Consider the following 21,663-nt stretch of genomic DNA (forward strand, 5'->3'; position numbering starts at 1 on the left):
GGCAGCAAAAAATGACATATAAAAACAGTAGAAACATCATACTAGACCAGATCAATGCTCTGTTCAGCCCAGTGTTTGTTGTTTGACAGCAGGAAGTAGTATTTTGTGAGACAAAATTGTACATAACTTCTATTACATTGATTTTAAAAGGTTACCAGTATATCATGAATGGCTCTTACTCCCCCTTAATAATCCATTATAGATTTAACTTTCATGAAGATATATTTTTACATATATCATGTAAACCTTTCTTGAGCTTATTTATATATCCAGCTTGCAAAATTTTTTAGCATAACAAGTTCCGTATTTCTATTATGGCTGAGTAAAAGGGTATTTAATTTGTTCTAAATCAATCTCCTTTTCACATTTTACTTTACCTCTCTTTTTTTTGAACACCTGCTAAATTCATGCTCACTCTATTAATACCAATTATAATCTCCTACGTTTTACTTATATTACCTCTTTTCAGATTAGAATACTGGAATGTTTAATTTAATCTTCATACCCTATCCCCATGATTAGTTTTTCTTTTTCTGGATTTTTTTAGTTTTATTATGTCTGTTTTGAGATGTTTTCTATGAGAATTGCATGCAGTATTATGCCAGGTATGTATTTTGCAACATGAGCTTAGTAACATGTTACTAAGTAATTGTTTCAAACAGTTACTAAGTAACTGTTTCAAATTGTCCCAGGGATGTTCATAAAAGTTGCCTGGTAATAGCCAAAAGAAAGAAAATAATTCAAATGACCATCATTAGTGAATTAGTTAAGTAAATTATATTTATATATGTACACACATGCGTGCGCGCGCGCACACACACACACACACACACAAAATATCCATATAGTTGAATAGTATTTAGCAAGTAAAAAGATTTTAGTACACTACGTTCACTGACAAAGATAACCAAGATGTATAATTAAATTTAAAAAACAAGTTGCAAAATGTCAACTACACTTTCATAAAAAATATTTTAAAAAGTTGCAAAGCATTATGTATAACAGTCTCATTTATATAAACTTACATAGAATATGCACAGAAAAAATTGGAGACAGATACACCAAATTGTTAATAGTGATTATCTCTGAAATGTGGAATTGTGAGGGACTTTTTTTTATTATATTATATAATATATATATATTGCTGTAATGTTTGATTTTTTTTTTATAATGAGGGTGTATTACCATTGTAGTCAGGAAAAAAAATAAGATTGCTTTAAAAAGGAAAAAAAACCTGTTAACGTAAAAAAGAGACTTGGCTAGTGGTAGCCCACTGCAGGGTCTCCAGGCATAATACTGCAGGAATTCTAAACCCCAGGAACTGTGCTACCTGACAGTAGCCTCAGACATAGATTGCAAAGTTCTGCTGAAACCAGGCATAACTTTTTCCCTCTCCTGGCAGCCCAATCGCATATATTCTATCCTCAACTAGAAATTAATGTGGGATATCTCCTCTCTACTCTGCACCCAGATAGGCATAGTGATTTTCTGAGCTAACAGGAAAAAATCTGGTAGATAATTATTTCCTTCTTATATACAAGCAATCTAATGATAAGTCTCAGGTCTTTGAATGAGAAACTTACCTATTTCAACACTTAAATCCCTTGAAAACTCTACCCCTAGAATCTCTAGAAAGATCAGTTTATGTTTCAAATTCAAAAAGCATCTTCTGAGTGTCGATATTTGGGAAGAGGGTTTCAATGTTTTTTTTTAATTTAAAGATTTTATTTATTTATTTGACAGAGAGAGAGAGATAGTGGGAGAGGGAACACAAGCAGGGGGAGTGGGAGAGGGAGAAGCAGGCTTCCCGCCGAGCAGGGAGCCTGATGTGGGGCTCGATCCCAGGACCCTGGGATCATGACCTGAGCCGAAGGCAGACGCTTAATGACTGAGCCACCCAGCCGCCCCAAGAGGATTTGAATTTAAAATAAAGTATATGAAGACTTGGTAAAGGTCACTATAAAAGGCAATGAAGACTTGGTAAAGGTCACTATAAAAGGCAATGAAGACTTGGTAAAGGTCACTATAAAGGCAAAATCACAGGCTCACACTTGCACTTACATGCTGCAGTGAAAGATGCTTGTCCTGCAGCTCCCCTAACTTGGAATCTTGTTCAAAGAGTGGAGCAGAACAAAGAGACTCAAAATTCACCTCTGCTATTTGTGAACAATCTTCAGTGGTCTGAGACTTCTTGGGCTCCACTCCAGAATATTCATTTCCAGCCCTGAGACTTCTGCCTCCCTCTTCTCCATGACAGATGGGTCCCACGTTGCCCTCTGATAATGTGTTTAGGACTGCTAACAATTCAGTTGGCAATGCATCATCCTTTGTGTTTTCTAGTAAATCTTTGTGACGTGTCAAAGATACTGATATGGAACTTGGAGAGTTGCTCAATGGGTTGGCCAACTCTTTAGGTTCAAAATCACTCATTATTTCCAACAGCCTTTCCTCCTGAGTGATTTCTGGTGATGTGAGAAACCTTTCTAAGGCAGACACAAAAGTTTTAAGAGAACTTTCTTCATCCTTGGTTTCTTCAGAATTCATGGCCAATGTGGCTTCCTTTCCAGACTCAGAAAAGTTGTTTGGTACTGCTAAGATCTTCTCTGGCTCTAGTAATGGTTTCTCCTTTACAACCACCACATCAGATACTTTAGTAGTAGTACCTGAGAGAAAGCTAATTTCAGGAGAGTCTCTGTCTGTGCTTAGTTCCTGTGTAGAAACAGAAATTCTGTCATTACACCATATGCCAAAATTAAAATTAAAACTTCATAGTTTTCTAGTTTATCATCTAGGTAAATTACCACTAACAAGTTTTATCAATTTTCTTCCCCTCCCATAAATAAAAATACTCTTTACTACTCCTATACCAAATTACTAATGACTCTGAATACACGGCTAAACATTCACAGAGGACCAAGAGTAAAATTGGCTGGGTCATAATTATAGATGCCAATTATCTATTCAGCTAAGTTTAAATTATTTGTGAAAAGAGAAGAGATAGAGATGGCATGAACAGTTAAATTAGTAGCTTATCTCAAAATTTCATTGCAGTTAATGACTGTAATATTATCCCTTGCCTAAAATCACTATTGGGGTACCTGGGTGGCTCAGTCAGTTAAGCATCTGACTCTTGATCTCAGTTCATGTCTTCATCTCAGGGTCATGAGTTCAAGCCCTGCATTGTGCTGGGTGCACAGCCTACTTAAAACTAAATTAATTAATTAATTAAATTTAAAAATTACTATTGAACTTTATAAAAATCATTAATCAAGAATAAAATTGGTGTAGTTTCACCTTCTTTTTATTCCCCACCTCTGTATCACTATGTAACTATGAAGTGAAAAGGCCAAAGGAAAGAAGATCAGAGGGGAAAAAGAAGAAAAATAAAGACACAGCTCTATGCAAATATTACGAGCCTTAGCTATCAATCAATGGTTCTGCATTATGGTTAAACACATAACACAAAACTTGTATTTCTAAATGACTATTACTTTTCAAAGATACTGTCTTAACAGTTTATATATACCTGTTCTTATAATTTTTCCAATGCTCAAGATATTATTAGACTTCCTCTTTTGAAATTGCTTTCAAAAACCATTTATAAGCCCTTCAAAAAAGTCTCAATACTTTGAAGACACTGAACTTTTTTTTTTTTTTTTTACCATTAAAAACTGTTAATGTGCCAGGCACCTGGGTGGCTCAGGTGGTTCTGTGTCCAATTCGTGGTTTCAGCTCAGGTTCTGATCTCATGGGTCATGAGATCAAGCGCTGCATTGGGCTCTGTGCTCAGTGGAGTCTGCTTGGATATTCTCTTCCTCTGCCCTTTCCCCTACTTGTGCACATGGGTGCGTGCGCTCTCTCTCGCTCTCAAATAAATAAATAAAATCTTAAAAAAAAAACCCTGTTAATTTGCTTGACCTTAAGTAATAGAATGGATTTCAATGACTTTTGGCTATTTCTAAAAATCAAATCCATCTTCCATTGACACACCATTCTGACACAATGCACTGTAATCTATAAGCTCTCTGGTATTCTGATTTGATTTGAATAAGAGAAGTGAAAACCATTTTATTCTCCCCTTCCCTTCCGCCTGCCACCATTTATCTTCTCTATATATAACATACAAAGCTTAAAAAGATATATTTATTAGTAATGTAAAATATAATTTGCTCAGAAAGATAAAAGGAATTTAGAAAAAAATTCAAGAACCAGAATCTATCCATTCTTTAAGTCACAGTCCTCCTATTTGAAGAACTTATATCTACTAAATTCAAGGCCATAGATGTAATAAGGTATATACACTGGACTCTGCCCTAAAGGAACTTAATTTCTAAATGAAGACTGAAGGTATAAATACATAAGACATTAAATAAATATAAATAATGTCAAAAACACTGTATGAACTGAAATGAATGGCATAAACAAAAGAGCCCAGTGTGTTACAAGAAGTTTTCTGGGGAGGGGGGAACAGGAGGCAGGGGAGGGTTTTCATGATTGCTAAAAAAAAAATGCTTGGTTAAACAAAGTTAACCAGGTTTCTTTACCACAAGACTTCTCAGAACATGTACATTAAAATCTCTGAGAAGACTTTAAAATATAGTAATCTCCAAACTTCTTTGTTCACAAAGATCCTTTTTCTCAGACGATCTATTAATGTCATAGGATGCAAGTGATTGAGAAATACTGATATAGTCAGTGAATAATGATCGTTCAAGAGGGAACAATTACTTTGGTCAAGATCACCAGTCATCTGAGATAGATCCGCACAGGAGGAAGGACTTGAACCAGAAATTAAAGATTTGTGAAGGAGTTGAAGGAGGGAAAAATACTTATTAAGCACCAAGGAGGTGCCAGACACCATGAACTATCATTGCTCTCAGTTCTCACAATAATAGTGTGAAATGGGTATTGTAATTGGTATTTTACACATGAAAATGGACATATTTGCCCTTGAAACACACACTTTCTGGTTCCATATTTTATGTTCTTTCCCTTGCTTGTTGGTTCCTGACTTGAACAAAGACATGGAGGTGGTAATGTACAAGCTACATTTGAGATAAAATAAGGTGCAGGTACAGGTATGGTAGGGTTGGCCTGTGGAGATCCTGGACTGCTTGAGTCTGCTGTGGGCAGCGTCAGCCTCACAGTCTTCTGATTTCCCATAGCACCAAGCAGAAAGCAAAGCCAAAAGAAGCAGTCAACACGAGGTTACTGAATAACATCTGGAAGATGGGAAAGCAGTATCTAGCAGGAAATATTAAAAGAACTCTGGTAACAGACAAACCAACAGAAAGCATTTTTGCTACATCATCTCAACAGTTTGATAATAGGTTACATACTTCTCTTCTAGATATACAATAAAAGACTAATGATACTGGATATGAAACACAGATCAAGGTACATTCTAAGGAAGATGGTGGAGCAGAAAGACCCTAAACTCACCTCATCCCACAGATACAACTAGATAACACTCACATTGGTGTAAATAATTCAGAAAATGACCCAAAGACTGGCAGAACAAACTCATAGCTAAATACAGAGAAAAGGCCACAATGAAGAGGGTAGGAAGGGCAGAGATGCAGTGGGGAGCTAAACAGACCTGCAGGACCCTCCCTGGGAGGGAGGAACTCCATGTGGATAGAGAGAGGAGAGAAACATACTATCACCCTGAGGGGAAGCCTGCTGGGGAAGACAAATCCCCATAACATTTGGCTTTGAAAACCAAAGGGGTTAAATTTCGTAAGTTGTTACAACCAGTGGAACTTAAAACCTAGAACTTTAAAAATTAGTGGGCTTGGCCAGGAGGAGAGGAAACAGTCCTCACTTAAAGAGATGGCACAAAAAAACAGCCTGCAGAGATACACCATAGAAGCAGCAGTTGGAAGAACACCTGGAGAATAGGGGAGGAAGATTTGTTTATTCATCTCAGAGCATGTGCTAGAGGTACAGGGATCCTTGGGAGACTTCTCTAGAAACAAAGGAGCTGGCTGGCAGGTGCCATTTCACACCCCATCCACGCCCCAGTCTAAACACATGGCCACGTGGAGGAACCAGTGGGATGCAGACACTTGCTACCTAACTTGCTAACAACACACCTCCTGCTCCCGCAGATTTTGTGGGTCCACCCCCTCCAATAAGCTCTCTGCCAGAGCCCAACCAAAAAGGTACAATAAGACTTCCAGTGTGCCAGCAGCTCCAACAGGGGCCAACACCACTCCAAAGTGACTCTTGCCTCAGGGAGAAGGAAAGACAAACCACATATACCAGTCCAAATGCAGCCCCCGCAGTGGGCTAGGGGCAGACTGCTGGTCTAAGTGCAGGCACTGCCCATCAACAAAAGCTTCTAAGGGGACAACAAAGGGAAAGTGCCTTGCAGTTTGGTGATTCTGCCTCTCTGGCAAATGCCTGGTCTGACTCAGCTCAACTCCAAGATGGCTCCAAACTGGCCCACAACACAGGGACCAAATACTACCCACAACAGATAAAGAGAGCCACTGCAGACAACTGGACTGAAGGAAAAGGTGGCTCTGCCACAATAGCAAGGTGAAAACAACACACACAGAAGATGCCCCTGACGTGTCAGGTTCTGGAGAATGCTGCACTGCAGGACACTACAGGAACTCTTCTTCATAAAGCCACTGCTTTCAAGAGCAGGAGATGTAGCTGACTTTCCTAACACATAGAAACAGATGCAGAGTTCGGACAAAATGAGGAGACAGAAGAATATGTCCCAAATGAAAGAACAAAACAAAATCACAGAAAGAGAGCCAAATGAAACAGAGGTAAGTAATGTACCTGAGAGAGAATTTAAATAATGGTCATAAAGATACTTGCTGGACCAGAGAAACGAGTAGAGGACCTCAGTAAGACCCTTAACAAAGAGACAGAAAACATAAAGAAGAATCAGAGATTAAGAATTTCACTGAAATTAAAAATACACTTGATGGAATAAGTAGTAGACTACAAGAAGCAGAAGAATGGATTTGTGACCTGGAGGACAGAGTAATGGAAAGAATCAAGCCACACAGGTGAGAGAAAAAAAATACAACATGAAAATAGATTCAGGGAACTCGGCAACACTCTCAAGCATAATAACATTCATATTATAGGAATCCCAGAAGGAGAAGAGAGAGATATGGAAGCAGAAAATTTACTTGAACAAATAATAGCTGAAAGCTTCCTGAATCTAGGAAAGGAAACAGAAATCCAGATCCAGGAGGCATAGAGATCTGCCAACAAAATCAAGCCAAGGAGGTACACACCAAGACATAAAGTAATTAAAATGGCAAAAGTAGTGACAGAGAATTTTAAATATAGCAAGAGAAAAGAAAACAGTTACATACAAGGAAAACCCCTTACGACTATCAACTGATTTTTCAGCAGAAACTCTGCAGGCCAGAAGAGAGTGGCATGATGTATTCAAAGTGTGAAAAGGAAAAACCCTGCAGCCAAGAATACTCTATCCAGCAAGACTATCATTCAGAAAAGAAGAAAGAGTTTCCCAGACAAACAAAAGTTAAAGGAATTTATCACCACTAAACCAGTCCTACAAGAAATGTTAAAGGGAACTCTGAGTGGAAACAAGAGACCATAAGGAGGAGTAAGAAAAGTAGGAATCACAAACACAGTAAAAATAAGTATATCTGTAAAAATCAGTCAAGGGTCTCACAAAATAAAAAGATGTGAAGTATGACCCCATATACCTAAAACACAGGGGTTGAGGAATAAAGAATGGGTTCAAATTTAAGTAACCATCAACTTAATACAGACTGCTATATAAAGAAGATATTATATACAAACATAATGGTAACCACAAATCAGAAACCAATAATAGATATATAAAAAAAAAAGACAAAGGAATCCAAGTATATCACTAAAGAAAGCCAATCAATTGTGAAAGAGAGCAAAAGAGGGAACAAAGAACTACAAAAACAACAAAATGGAAATACATATCTATTAATAATTACTTTGAATGTAAATGGACTAATACATTTATCAAAAAACAGAGGGTGTCAGAATGGATAAAAAGAACAAAAACTAGACCCATCTATATGCTGCCTATAAGAGACTTGTTTCAGACCTAAAGACAAATGCAGATTGAAAATGAAGGGATGGAGAAGCATTTATCACACAAATGGATGTGAACAGAAGTCCAGGGTAACAATACACTGGACAAAACAGACTTTATTTTTTTTTTTTTACAAGTGGAGTTTCATTGTCCTTTTATTTGAATAGCTCATAAAAAAACACTTTTTTAATTTAAAATCAGTTAACATATAGGGTATTATTAGTCTCAGAGGTAGAGTTGAGTGATTCATCAGTTCCATATAACACCCAGTGCTCATTACATCATGTGCCCTCCTTAATGCCCATCACCCAGTTACCCCTTTCCCCCACCCACCTCCCCTCCAGCAACCTTCAGTTTGTTTCCTATGATTAACAGTCTCCTATGGTTTGTCTCCCTCTCTGGTTTCATCTTATTTTTCCCTCCTTTCCTCTATGGTCCTCTGTTTTGTTTCTTAAATTCCACATATGAGTGAAATCATATGGTAACTGTCTTTCTCTTATTGACTTATTTCACTTAGCATAATAACCTCTGGTTCCAACCACATCATTGCAAATATACAATGGAATATCACTCAGCCATCACATTTACGTTCTGAATTTTCAGTTTATTTTTGTGTGTGGTTTAAGAAAGTGGTCCAGTTTCATTCTTTTGCAGGTAGCTGTTCAGTTTCCCAACACCATTTGTTGAAATGACTTTTTCCCTTCCATATTCTTGCCTTCTTTGTCAAAGATTAACTGACCATATAAACGAGGATTTATTTCTGGGCTCTCTGTTCTGTTCCATTGATCTATGTTTCTGTTCTTGTGCCAGTACCATACTGTTCTGATTATGACAGATTTATAGTGTAACTTGAGATCTGGGATTGTGATACTTCCAGCTTTGTTTTTCTTTTTCAAGATTGCTTCTGGCTATTTGGGATCTTCTGTGGTTCCATACAAATTTTAGGATTGTTTTTTTCTAGTTCTGTGGAAAATGTCAGTATTTTGATAGGGATTGCATTAAATATGTAGGTGCTTTTGGGTAGTAGGGACATTTTAACAATATTTGCTCTTCTTATCCATCAGTGTTGATTATCTTTCCATTTGTTTGTCTTCAATTTATCATTGTTTTATAGTTTTTAGAGTATAAGTCTTTCACCTCCATGGTTAGGCTTATTCCTAGGTATTTTATTGTTTTGGGTGCAGTTGTAAATGGGATTTTTTTTTTAAATTTCTCTTTCTGCTGCTTCATTATTAGTGTATGGAATGCAACAGATTTCTGTATGTTGATATTGTATCCTACCACCTTGCTGAATTTATTTATCAGTTCTAGTAGTTTTTGGGTTAAGTCTTTAGGATTTTCTAAATATAGTATCATGCCATCTGAAAATAAAGTTTTACTTCTTCCTCACAATTTAGATGCCTTTTACTCCTTTTTGTTGTCTGATTGCTGAGGCTAGGACTTCCACTACTATGTTGAATAAATGTGGTGAGAGTGGACATCCTTGCCCTGTTCCTAACCCTGGGGAAAAAGCTCTCAGTTTTTCCTCATTGAGTATGATGTCAGCTATGGGTCTTCATATATAGGTTTTATTATGTTGAGGTATGTTCCCTCCAAACCTACTTTGTTGAGGGATTTATCATGAATGGATGTTTGTCGGGTTTGGCCAGCAAACCCTGAGATGGCAAATGAAAAGATTACTCCAGACACCAAAGTAGGAGAAAGGAGAGGGTGAGGGGACCAGATGCTCCAATGGCAAAAGGTCTCGAGCCAAGCTCTGTCCACTTTTATTGTGAATTTTATCAATACACCACACGCAAGAGAAAAACAAGAAGGAATGTGTAGCCTTAATGATCAGGACAATAATATATGGGGCAGCACGTGATAGGAGCAGTGCTTGTGACATACGTGCAAGGCAAGGAGTTCATGAAGTTTGTGACCACTACAGGTACCTGTATTTCTTCAAACTTTAAACATTTTTTCCCTAGATGAGAACCTTGAGCCACATTAAGAATCTGGCCGCTTTCAGCCAAGAAAACTCCAAAGGACGCCCAGCATTCCGGGCACTCCTCCTTTGCTTTTCAATTAGTCTCATCCAGGGAGATATATACAAGTCAGATTTTATCTATCCAGGCACTGTGAATCCCCACAGTACTCTGTCAAATGCTTTTTCTGCATCTACTGAAATGTTCATATGGTTTTTGCCCTTTTTCTTGTTGATGTAATGTATCATGTTGATTGTTTTGTGACTATTAAACCACCCTTGCATCCTGGGAATAAATCTCACTTGATTGTGGTGAATGATTTTTTAATGTATTGTTAGGTTCAGTTTGCTGATATTTTGTTGAGGACTTTTGCATCTATGTTCATCAAAGATACTGGCCTGTTGTTCCCTTTTATTGTGGTGTCTTTTTCTGGTTTTGGTATCAGGATAACAGTGGCCTCACAGGATGAATTTGGAAGCTTTCCCTCCTCTTCTATTTTTTAGAACAGTTTGAGAAGAATAAGTATCAACTCTTTAAATTTGGTAGAATCCACTTGTGAAGCCATCTGGTTCTGGACATTCTGTTGTTGGGAGTTTTTCATTACTGATTCAATTTCATTGCTGGTAATCGGTCTGTTCAAATTTTCTATTTCTTTCCGATTCAGGAGATTATATGCTTCTAGGAATTTATCATTTCTTGTAGGTTGTCCAACTTGTTGGCATATAATTTTTCATAGTATTCTCTTACAATCCTTTGTATTTCTGTGGTGTTGGTTATTTCTCCTCTTCCATTTCTGATTTTGTTTATATGAATTCTCTCTCTCTCTGATGAGTTTGACTAAAAGTTTATCAATTTTGTTGATCTTTTCAAAGAACCAGCTCCTGGTTTTATTGATCTGCTCTATTATTTTTTTAGTTTCTATTTTGCTTATTTCTGCTCTCATCTTTATTATTTCTTTTCTTCTGGTTTTGGGTTTGTTTGTTCTTCTTTTTCTTGCTCCTTTAGGGGTAAGTTTAGGTTGTTGGAGATTTTTCTTTCTTCTTGAGTTACACCTGTATTGCTATAAACTTCCCTCTTAGACTGCTTTTGCTGCATCCCAAACTTTTGAACTGTTGTGCTTTCATTTCATTTGTTTCCACATATTTTTCTTAAAGATTTATTTATTTATTTTAGGTGGGAGGAGAGGAAGAGAGGGAGAAGGAGAGAGAAACTCTAAGCAGACTCCACGCGCAGCATGGTGCCCAACATGGGGCTCAATCTCATGACCCAGAGATCATGACCTGAGCTGAAACCAAGAGTGGGATGACTAACCAACTGCACCACCCAGGCGCCCCTCTCTCCATGTATCTTTTGATTTCCTCTTTGATTATTTTGGTTGTTCCATTAATTGTTTGGTAGCATGTTTTTTAACTTCCATATTTCTGTGGCCTTACCATATTTTTTCTTGTGGTTGATATTTAGTTTCATAGCATCGTGGTCAGAAAAGATGCATGGTATGACTTTGACATTTTTGAATTTGTTGAGACTTGTTTTGTGGCCTAATATGTGAACTGTTCTAGAAAATGTTCCACGTACACTTGAAAACAATGTGTATCCTGCTGTTTTAGGATGGAATGTTCTGAATATTTCTGTTAGATCCATCTGGTTCAATGTCCATTCTCAGCTACTGTTTGCTTGCTGATTTTTTGTTTGGACGATCTGTCCATCGATGTAAGTGGAGTGTTGAAGTTCCCTACTATTATTGTATTACTATTGATTACTTCCTTTATGTTTGTTATTAACTGCTTTATGTATCTGGGTGCTCCCTTGTTGGGTGTGTAAATATTTACAATTTGTTATATCTTCTTGTTGAATTGTTCCATTTATGATTATGTACTGTCTTTCTAAGTCTCTTGTCTTAGTTTTTGTTTTAAAGTCTATTTTGTCCAATGTGTTCAAGTTGTATTACAAAGCTGTAATCATCAAGAGAGTATGGTACTGGCACAAAAACAGACACATAGATCCATGGAACAGAATGGAACAGAATAGAGAACCCAGAAATGGACCCTCAACTCTATGGTCAACTAATCTTCAACAAAACAGGAAAGAATATCCAATGGAAAAAAGACAGTCCCTTCAACAAATGGTGTTGGGAAAATTGGACAGCCACATGCAGAAGAATGAAATTAACCCATTTTCTTATACCACATGTAAAAATAAACTCAAAATGCATGAAAGACCTAAATGTGAGACAGGAATCCATCAAAATCCTAGAGGAGAACACAGGCAGCAACTTCTTTGACCTCAGCCAGAACAACTTCTCACTAGACACATCTCCAAAGGCAAGGGAAACAAAGGCGAAAATGAACTATTGGGACTTCATCAAGATAAAAAAGCTTTTTCACAGCAAAGGAAACAGTCAACAAAACCAAAAGACAACCTACAGAATGGGAGAAGATATTTGCAAATGTCTTATCAGATAAAGGGTTAGTATCCAAAATCTATAAAGAACTTATCAAACTCAACACCCAAAGAATAAATAATCCAGTCAAGCAATGGGCAGAAGACATGAACAGACATTTCTCCAAAGAAGAACTACAAATGGCCAACAGATATATGAAAAAATGCTCAACATCACTCAGCATCAGGGAAATACAAATCAAAACCACAATGAGATACCACCTCACACCAGTCAGAATAGCTAAAAACAAAACACAAGAAACAAGTGTTGGCGAGGATGTAGAAGAAAGGAACCCCCCTGCACTACTGGTGGGAATGCAAACTGGTGCAGCCACTCTGGAAAACAGGATGAAGGTTCCTCAAAAAATTAAAAACAGAACTACCATATGATCCACTAATTGCACTACTGGGCATTTACCCAAAGAATATGAAAACACTAATTTGAAAGGATATATGCATCCCTATGTTTATTGCAGCATTATTTACAATAGCCAAATTATGGAAGGAGCCCAAGTGTCCACTGAAAGATGGATAAAGAAGAAGTGGTATATACATACACAAGAATATTATTTAGCCATAAAAAAGAATGAAATCTTGGGTGCCCAAGTGGCTCAGTTAGTTAAGCGACTGCCTTCGGCTCAGGTCATGATCCAGGAGTCCCTGGATCGAGTCCCGCATTGGGCTCCCTGCTCGGCAGAGAGTCTGCTTCTCCCTCTGACCCTCCCCCCTCTCATGTGCTCTCTCTCTCTCATTCTCTCTGTCTCAAATAAATAAATACATAAATAATCTTTAAAAAAAAAAGAAGAATGAAATCTTGTTATTTCCAACAACATGCCTGGATCTAGACAGTGTAATGCTAAGTGAAGTAAGTTAGTCAGAGAAAGACAAATAACCATTGATTTTACTCCTATGTGGAATTTAAGAAACAAACAAAGAAAGAAAAAATAGACAAACCAAGAAAAAAAAAGACTCTTAAATAGAGTACAAACATGGTTATCAGAGGGGAGGTGGATGGGGGGATGGGTGAAATAGATGAAGAGAATTAAGAGTACACTTATCTTGATTAGCACTAATTTATAGAATTGTTGAATCATTATTTTGTACACCTGAAAGTAATAAAACACTGTATGTTAACTATACTGGAATTAAAATACAAAAAAGAAACACAGATCAAGAAAATACTATTTCATTAGAGATAGGGAAGAACAAATATTGGAAGGGGTTTTTAGACAAGAATACATTTCTATCTACTGAAATGGTTTAGTCATATTCTCACCCAGGGAAAGAACCTAATGGGCTTGATACTTTAATCAATATAATTTTTAAATAAAATCTAAACACATGAGCTGCAAAGGTAATCTCTGTTATATAGACCAACCTTATCTGGGTTTGGCAAAATTTCAGGATTTTCAGCCTCAGGCCCTAGAAGACAACAATATGTTTTACTCCAGGTTTATTAAAGCACTAAAAACATAACTTCTCATTTAGCATTTCTTGATCAAAATAACTTGAAATGGTTCTCTCAGGCATTCATGTGATATATAAAATATTTTATAAATATTATACCTATTTATTGATATAAAAGTATCATTACATAATAAATTTACCAAAAAAATCTTCCATTTCTTAAAAAAATACTTTACATGAAGATTGGTAAAATTATAATTATTTAGAATTAGTTTAGCTAAAAGCCTCTCTCTATTTTGGCTGGGTTATTCTAAGTATAGGTTAACTACAGGAGGAAAAATCACACCTATTTTCTCAGGGTCATTATCTCCTCCATTATAGGTAATAGACTATAAATTAAAATCATGCTGTCAAGTTAGGCATGAAAAGTAACAACCCAGGTAGGGGCCAAAAGGAATCAGGAGGCTGTCCTAAGTGACTGCCACTTTATTATCCCCTCCTCATCCTGCTCCCTCTGCAATTCGTACCAAGAGAAGTTGAAGGATGATCAGGAAAAAAGACAGTTCTCCTATACCACTCCTCTTGCCTCCTACCTTCACCATTAAGGCCCAGGCACTCTGACATACTTAGCTACGAATTTAGGGCTCACTGGTGTTTCAAGCATATGTTTGAGTCATTCTTTTGGTTTCCTTTGATTAGGCCATATCTAGAGCTACAGCATAAGTATTATTTGCTGAAACTTAGCATGCATCCTCACAAGCAAGACAGGTTTTTCAGGGGAAAAAAATAAGCATAAATATGCTTGCTGAGCTTTATATTGTACAAAAATCTTTTTACTGTTTTTGTTTTGCTTCACCTTTGCCATTTGATGATGTTAAGCTATGAAAATCAGCTAGGAGGGCTAACATCATGGTATTGCACACCCTCACAGGATGATGAGCAAAACATTAAGAATACATAACTTTTTAAAAATTTTTTAATTTTTTAAAAAGATTTTATTTATTTATTTGACAGATAGAAACACAGAAAGAAAGGGAATACAAGCAGGAGGAGTGGGAGAGGGAGAAGGCCTCCCACAGAGCAGGGAGCCCAATGTGGGGCTTGATCCCAGGACCCTGGATCGTGACCTGAGCCGAAGGCAGATGCTTAACAACTGAGCCACCCAGGTGCCGCTGGAATAAATAACTTCTTATCCTTGCATTAGAATCCTTTATGCCAAGCAATGATGATAATATGTTCTACTACGTATATCTTGTTATTTAAAGTTTTATCTCTGGTTGCCTCATTCTCTCAAATAAATAAATCTTAAAAAAATTTTAGTACAAATGAAAGAAACACTGTAATAGATACATCTTCAATTATCTTTTTTTTTTAACTGTCAGATCCTTGGGGGGGTTAGTTTAAAAAAAGAGAAGAAGACGTCATCCTCCTTTCCTCTTCTCTGAATTTGCAAAGAAAATCCTCAAAGCCATCTCTTTCTATATTTTTAATCACCTCATAATCAAAATGATCTTTTATGCCAATAGTTGGTATTTTTAAAATTTGATAAGTTGGTATTTATTATGCTAATTTGACTACTATATAAAAATAAACATATTTAAGGAATTCTCATTTTCTAACTACAAAATTTACTTAAAATAGTTTTTACAAATTAAAAAAATTTGGGGGGCTGTGCCTGAGTGGCTCAATTGGTTAAGCATCTGCCTTTGGCTCAGGTCATGATCCCAGAGTCCTGGGATTGAGCCTTGGGTCGGGCTTCCTGCTCAGTGGGGAGCCTGCTTCTCCTTCTGCCCGCTGCTCTCCCTGCTTGTGCACACTCTTTCTCTCTCTCTCTCTCTATCACTCCTGCTTTATCTCAAATAAAAAAAATCTTAAAAAAATTTTTTTTGAGTTTTTGTCTATCCTTTAATAAATTATTAAAAGATTTTGTACGTTTTCTACTTAACACCTGAAAGAGACAACATGTAGTAGTAGTAGTATGTATAAAAAATAATTCTAGGGGCACCTGGGTGGCTCAGTCAGTTAAGCGTCTGCTTTAGGCTCAGGTCATGATCATGGGGTCCTGGGATCGAACCCTACCGTCAGGCTCCCTGCTCAGCCGGGAGTCTGCTCCTGACCGCTCCCTTTGCCCCTCCCCCACTGCTTGTGCTCTTTCTCTCTCTCAAAATAAATACATACACACATACATACATAAATAAAATTCTGAAGTACCAAATGAGAAGAAAATGCTCAGGAGAGCTGAATTTTAACTTATATACAATATACAACAATTACTAAGATAATTTGTTTATTTTGACCATTCTACAATTTGGTTAGAATTACTCCTTGAATTGGGAGGAAGAAGATAGGACTGTATTAAAACAGAGTTAGCTAAACTAGTGAACAATTTAACAGTTTCCTTATATGTGATTTAACCTAAAATCTAGGATGAAAATAAAATGAACTTTTGTTCTGAACACTCTGAAAGGAATGAAGGGAAGAGGGAGTTGCAATGAAGTATCAGAAGGAAAGGGGACTACCAATTCTATGGGTGTAGTCACATCAGCTTTATGGCAGCAAGAAACACCACAAAGTTATAAAGGAACAGCCAGTTAAAGACCTCTGACTTAGAAGTTCAATACGGTGGTGGTAAAAGTACAGAGACGCCAAAAGCATCATATGGCATTAATGGCTCCCAAAATGCCAAATGTCCTGCATTTCCCACACTTCTAACCTCCTACCCATCTGGCCTTTTGAGAGCCATTAGTGCAAATAAATCCATATCTAACTAAGCCTTCTATTTTTAGGCAAAAACAAATTTACTTTATATGACTCTACCCATAAAAACATACCTTGAATGCTTTGGTGGTTCACTGAAAGTTCGGCCTGGGAAAATGACCTAGTGATCATTGGAAAACTTTTTTTATTCTTATAAAATAAATCAATTATTTAATAAATAAATATAAATTTTAAAATGAAAACAACAACACTACTTCTCAAATATAATTTAAGGGTTATTTTCATTTAAAGGAATTTCAAAGTTGCATAATTTTTTTTGCTCCATCCTTCCAATAACTTTTACAATTAGTACAAATTTGTTAACATTTACATTTCAAGCGATTGCAAAAATGAAAGAAAAAGCTGAAAAATTAACGGATGAAATTCAGGAGTGTAAACAAGATAACCTTAAGTTTAGGTGTGAAAGTCACTTTGGGATGACTGTGTATCAAATAAGGTAGTGGGGGAGAAAAAACTGATTCTGAATTATGTGTCTTGGTTATCTAAATCCTTAAATACATTGAAAGTTTGTCATTATAGTTTTAGATGTAAGTGCAAGTCACTAATGAGAAAATTCTCAGGTATTATTTATCATTCTTGTATTTCACAATAGGCAAAGAACATATATGAAATATTAATGGAAAGAGGTTGAAAGCAAAATAAGGTCATGCCTAGTCTGCAATTTTTATCATCTGCCTTGGGATAATTAAAAGTTGATTGAAGAAAAGCAGTCAGTTAACTACTTTTCTCCTCAATCCAATTTACTATATGCAAACGCAATCAAGATATCTCCCTTAAAAAAAAAAAGCCTCGTTTTAGCTGTTTTAAGAGCAGTTTTTATATACCAGGTATAGCTACTTGAAGCCTAAGCAAGAATAATAAATTGAACACTCTCTCCTGTCTAAAAACAGAAGTGATTGTGCTCGCTTCGGCAGCATATATACTAACACTGGAACGATGCAGAGAAGATTAGCATGGCCCCTGTGCAAGGATGACACGCAAATTCGTGAAGCGTTCCATATCTTTCTGATATGAGAAATTTGAGAAACAAGACAGAGGATCATAGGGGAAGGGAGGGAAAAATGAAACAAGACAAAACCAGAAAGGGAGACAAACCATAAGAGACTCTTAATCTCAGGAAACAAACAGGGTTGCTGGAGTGGAGGGGGGTGGGAGGAATGGGTGGCTGGGTGATGAACACTGGGGAGGGTATGTGCTATGGTGAGCGCTGTGAATTGTGTAAGACTGATGAATCACATATAATTAACATTATATGTTAATAAAAAAAAACCCAGAAGTGATCAATATAAGCTACCTTGAAAATGGAAATGAAATTGCTCATATATATAATAATTTCTATGAGGCAAAAAGAAAAGAATGCTGATTTTTTCCCTAAAATGCAATTCTTTGAGAAGAACGAGCTGATTTAAAAACAAAACTGAATCATACTTTGAGTCAACAGAATTTTCCCCCTTAATTACAAAAGAGAATTTAAGATGTCTGAAAATAGAGCAAACTCTTAACAAAATTGTTAAAAAATAGTAATTTATATTAGGCAAGACAGCAAACAATGTACACATCTAACAGTAGAGGAAATTAAATGCATTATAGTACAGTCAAGTTATACAGTGAAATATTGTGAGGCCATTAAAATTCATGTTTTTAAAAATATGACATGAGAAAATAATTATAAATTATTACTTAAAATTTTAAAACAGGATACAAAAAACTATCTGGAGAATAATTTAATTTCATAGAAAACATAAATAAAGCTATATATAAAGCCTAAAATAAAATGTACCAAAATGGTAACAATGGTTCTCTCTGGGCAGGGAGATTATGTATACTGTGTTTGTCTTCCCTAGTTTTCTTGTTTTCCCCATTTCTGTAGATGAACTTATAGTGCTGATCTATTCAGTAATAGGGTTATTTAAACACAGTGGTTCTCAAACTTTTTGATCTTTGGTCTCCTTTACACTCTTAAAAATTATTGAGGAACCCAAAGTTTTTATTTATGTGACATATACTTAATTATACTTACATACTAGAAGTTAAAATAGGAAAAATTTTAAATAATCATTAATTTAAAAATAACAGTAAAAGAACACTTATCATGATGAGCACTGAATAATATACAGAATTACTGAATCACTACATTATAGATCTGAAACTAATATAACTGTATATTAACTATACTGCAATTAACATAAAAAACTTAAAGTTAAATAAATAAAAATAACAGTAATAATCCAGTAACGTGAATATATTTTTATGAAAATTTATTATATTTTACAAAATGAAAAAAAATCAGTAAAAAGAATGGCACTATTTCACATTTTTAAAAAATGTATGGCTTCATAGAAGACAGCTGCCATCTCCTATCTGCTACTGCATTCAATCTTTTGCCATACTTTGTTTTATTTGAAGTATATTAACAAAAATCTGGCCTCACACAGATATACAGTTGGAAAAGGAAGGAGTATTTTAGTAGCCTTTTTGGATAACTATTGTATCACACCAAAGCAAATATCACACCAAAACTCTAAAAGGAATAACTTCTTTAAAGGTTACTGGAAATGTAAAAATTGAAACAACACCAATGAACTTTCTGTATTCTGTCACACTATGACCCATTGGTCTACCCTGTACTTTGAATGATCACCTGCGTGTGATTGTGACACTGTGCATTTGTCTTTTAGAAAATACTGATTCACTGAGTTATGCAAATCTTCCTTATACTGATAACACTGTTAAACATCAAAAAGATCACCTTTGTAAATATTACCACTGATCTCACTGGAAAACTTTAAGTACTGGGAAGCCATCAAAGTCAAGGTGGTAAAAACAAGTTTTCCTACACTGATTTTCACATGAAAGCTTGAATTTTTTCATTGGCAACAAATACCACCAGCTGTTTTCCTTGAAGTGACTGGCTTATTACTTCACTGATTTTCAAGAAAATGTCTGCCATATACACCAAGTGTGAATATTATTTTGTCTGTCAATTATTCTTTCAAGTTAAAAGAAAAAGTGAGCTAATTTTCTTACAATGTTTACAACTCAAACAAGTTACAAAAGTGCTCTCAAGACAATGACCACACTTCAGTATGCACAGAAGTACTTAGGCATACTTCCTCCATCATCACACAGCATATCAAAAAGATATACATTCAAGAGTAGAAATTTAATAAAACAAGAACTTTTCTGCTTCATCGCATGCATTCAGTGAAGCTAGCTTTTTTTTCTTCCTTTCCTTTCTTAACTGCTAAGTGAAAGTGAAAAATACAGCAACTACTAGTACTATCTGGTGCCACTGCCCTGATTCCTACTAAGGCTTCAGCATTTTACTTACCATTTTCTTTAGCACTCTATGTGCAAATGTCAGTACTAAGAAATAGGCAAATAATGTGTTAGTATTATTATGAAAATAGTTTTGACCTCAAAGACCGTCTGGAAAATGTCTCAAGGACTCCCAAGGGGTCCACAGACCATACTTTGAGAACCACGGTTTCAAAAGAACTGAAAGGATAACGTCTTTTAAAGTATAATAGTCCTATAAAGTCTAATTTCAATAAAGTCTACAAATTCTTCCTTCATGCTCTGCTATAAATTTTCTTTTTAAATAATATTAATAGAGAATCAACTCAATCTGAATCAATCTTTCTCATGAAATGAAGCTTATCTAGAATGTTTAAAAATAACATTTATGCGGCTAAAGGGGCAATTATTAAAAAATTCAGAATAATTCTAAAACTCTTAAGACAATGAAGACTCACTTTAGAGTGCAAAATTACAAAAGAAAAAAAACCCTACAATTTAATAAAGCCAAAAGTTAGTATACTTACTGGAACAGAGCTTCATTTTGTTCCATTTCTTCTTGAGGTTGCTAGGGGAAAAAAGGTAGTTTTCTTTGAACTGATAAATGCTAATACAATGCAACAATTAAAAATTTAACATTTAAAATAATTCTTGTGTTATTCTTTCTTAGCACTTCTCTGCTGTGGTAAAATATATGTAACATAAAATTCACCATTTTAACCATTTTTACACATACAGTGCTGTGGCATTTTGTGCACTGTTGTACAACCATCACCAGCATCCATCTAGAGTACTTTTTCATCTTTTCCAACTGTAACTCCACACCTATTAAGCACTAACTCTCCATTCACCCCTCTCCTAATCCCTGGTACCTACCCTGCTCCTTTCTTTCTACTACTCAGTCTCTACTGTGACTACTCTAAGTACCTAATATAAAAGGAACCATACAACATTTGTCCTTTTGTGTCCGAACTTATTTCACTTAGCATGAGGTCTTTAAGGTTCACCCCCATGTTGTACCATATATCACTATTTCCTCCCTTTCTAATTACATTGTATGTAACACATTTTGTTTATCCACTCATCTGTTGGTGGATGCCTGGACTGCTACCACCTTTTGGCTACTGTGAATAATGGTTCAATGAACGTGGATGTACAAATATATTTTTGAGTCCCTGCTTTCACTTATTTTGGGTATAAACCCAGAAGTGGAGTTTCTGGATCATATGATATAATGTTTAATTTTGGAGGAATCAGCATACCATTTTCCACAGCAGTGGCACCGTTCTACATTTCCTACCAGCAATGAGAAAGAATTCCAATTTTCCCACATCCTAACACTGGTTATTTTGGGGTTTTTTGATAACAGCTATCATATGAGTATAAGGTGGGATCTCAGGGTGGTTTTGATGTGCATTTCCCTACTGATTAATGATGTTGAACATATTTTCATGTGCTTATTGGCCACTAGTCTATCTTCTTTGGTGAAATGTCTGTTCATGCCCTTTGTCCATTTTTAAATCAGTGTGTTTGGTTTTTTTGTTGCTGAGTTGTAAGAGTCTTTATATATTCTGGGTAGCAATCCCTTATGAGATACATGACTTACTCCCATTCCTTGGGTTGCCTTTTCATCTGTTGATAGTGTCCTTTAATGCACAAAGGTTTTTAATTTTCATGAGTCTAGCTTTATTTATTTTTTCTTTTGTTGCC

The 21,663-nt window shown here is 35.9% G+C and overlaps 1 protein-coding gene and 1 non-coding gene across 2 annotated transcripts in view; one reads left to right on the top strand and one right to left on the bottom strand.

Moving 5' to 3' along the window:
- The window catches only part of ANKRD31 (ankyrin repeat domain 31), a 146,722-nt gene that overhangs the window by 109,231 nt on the left and 15,828 nt on the right, over window positions 1-21,663 (bottom strand). Inside the window, exons 4-7 of the mRNA XM_088023646.1 lie at window positions 20,481-20,521; window positions 16,710-16,774; window positions 13,850-13,893; window positions 2,062-2,709 (exon numbers count right to left, since the gene is read on the bottom strand). Of these exons, the coding sequence (XP_087879772.1) occupies window positions 2,062-2,709; window positions 13,850-13,893; window positions 16,710-16,774; window positions 20,481-20,521 (798 nt within the window). The remainder of the gene's footprint in view (window positions 1-2,061; window positions 2,710-13,849; window positions 13,894-16,709; window positions 16,775-20,480; window positions 20,522-21,663) is intronic.
- LOC114217670 (U6 spliceosomal RNA) lies at window positions 17,555-17,661 on the top strand. Its single transcript, XR_003611011.1, has one exon. It is a non-coding gene; the product is annotated as a U6 spliceosomal RNA (small nuclear RNA).

Source organism: Eumetopias jubatus, unplaced genomic scaffold (assembly GCF_037043125.1).
Source record: "Eumetopias jubatus isolate StellerSeaLion01/CBP00866 unplaced genomic scaffold, mEumJub1_p1.0 scaffold_5, whole genome shotgun sequence".
In the NCBI taxonomy this organism is placed as follows: domain Eukaryota; kingdom Metazoa; phylum Chordata; class Mammalia; order Carnivora; family Otariidae; genus Eumetopias; species Eumetopias jubatus.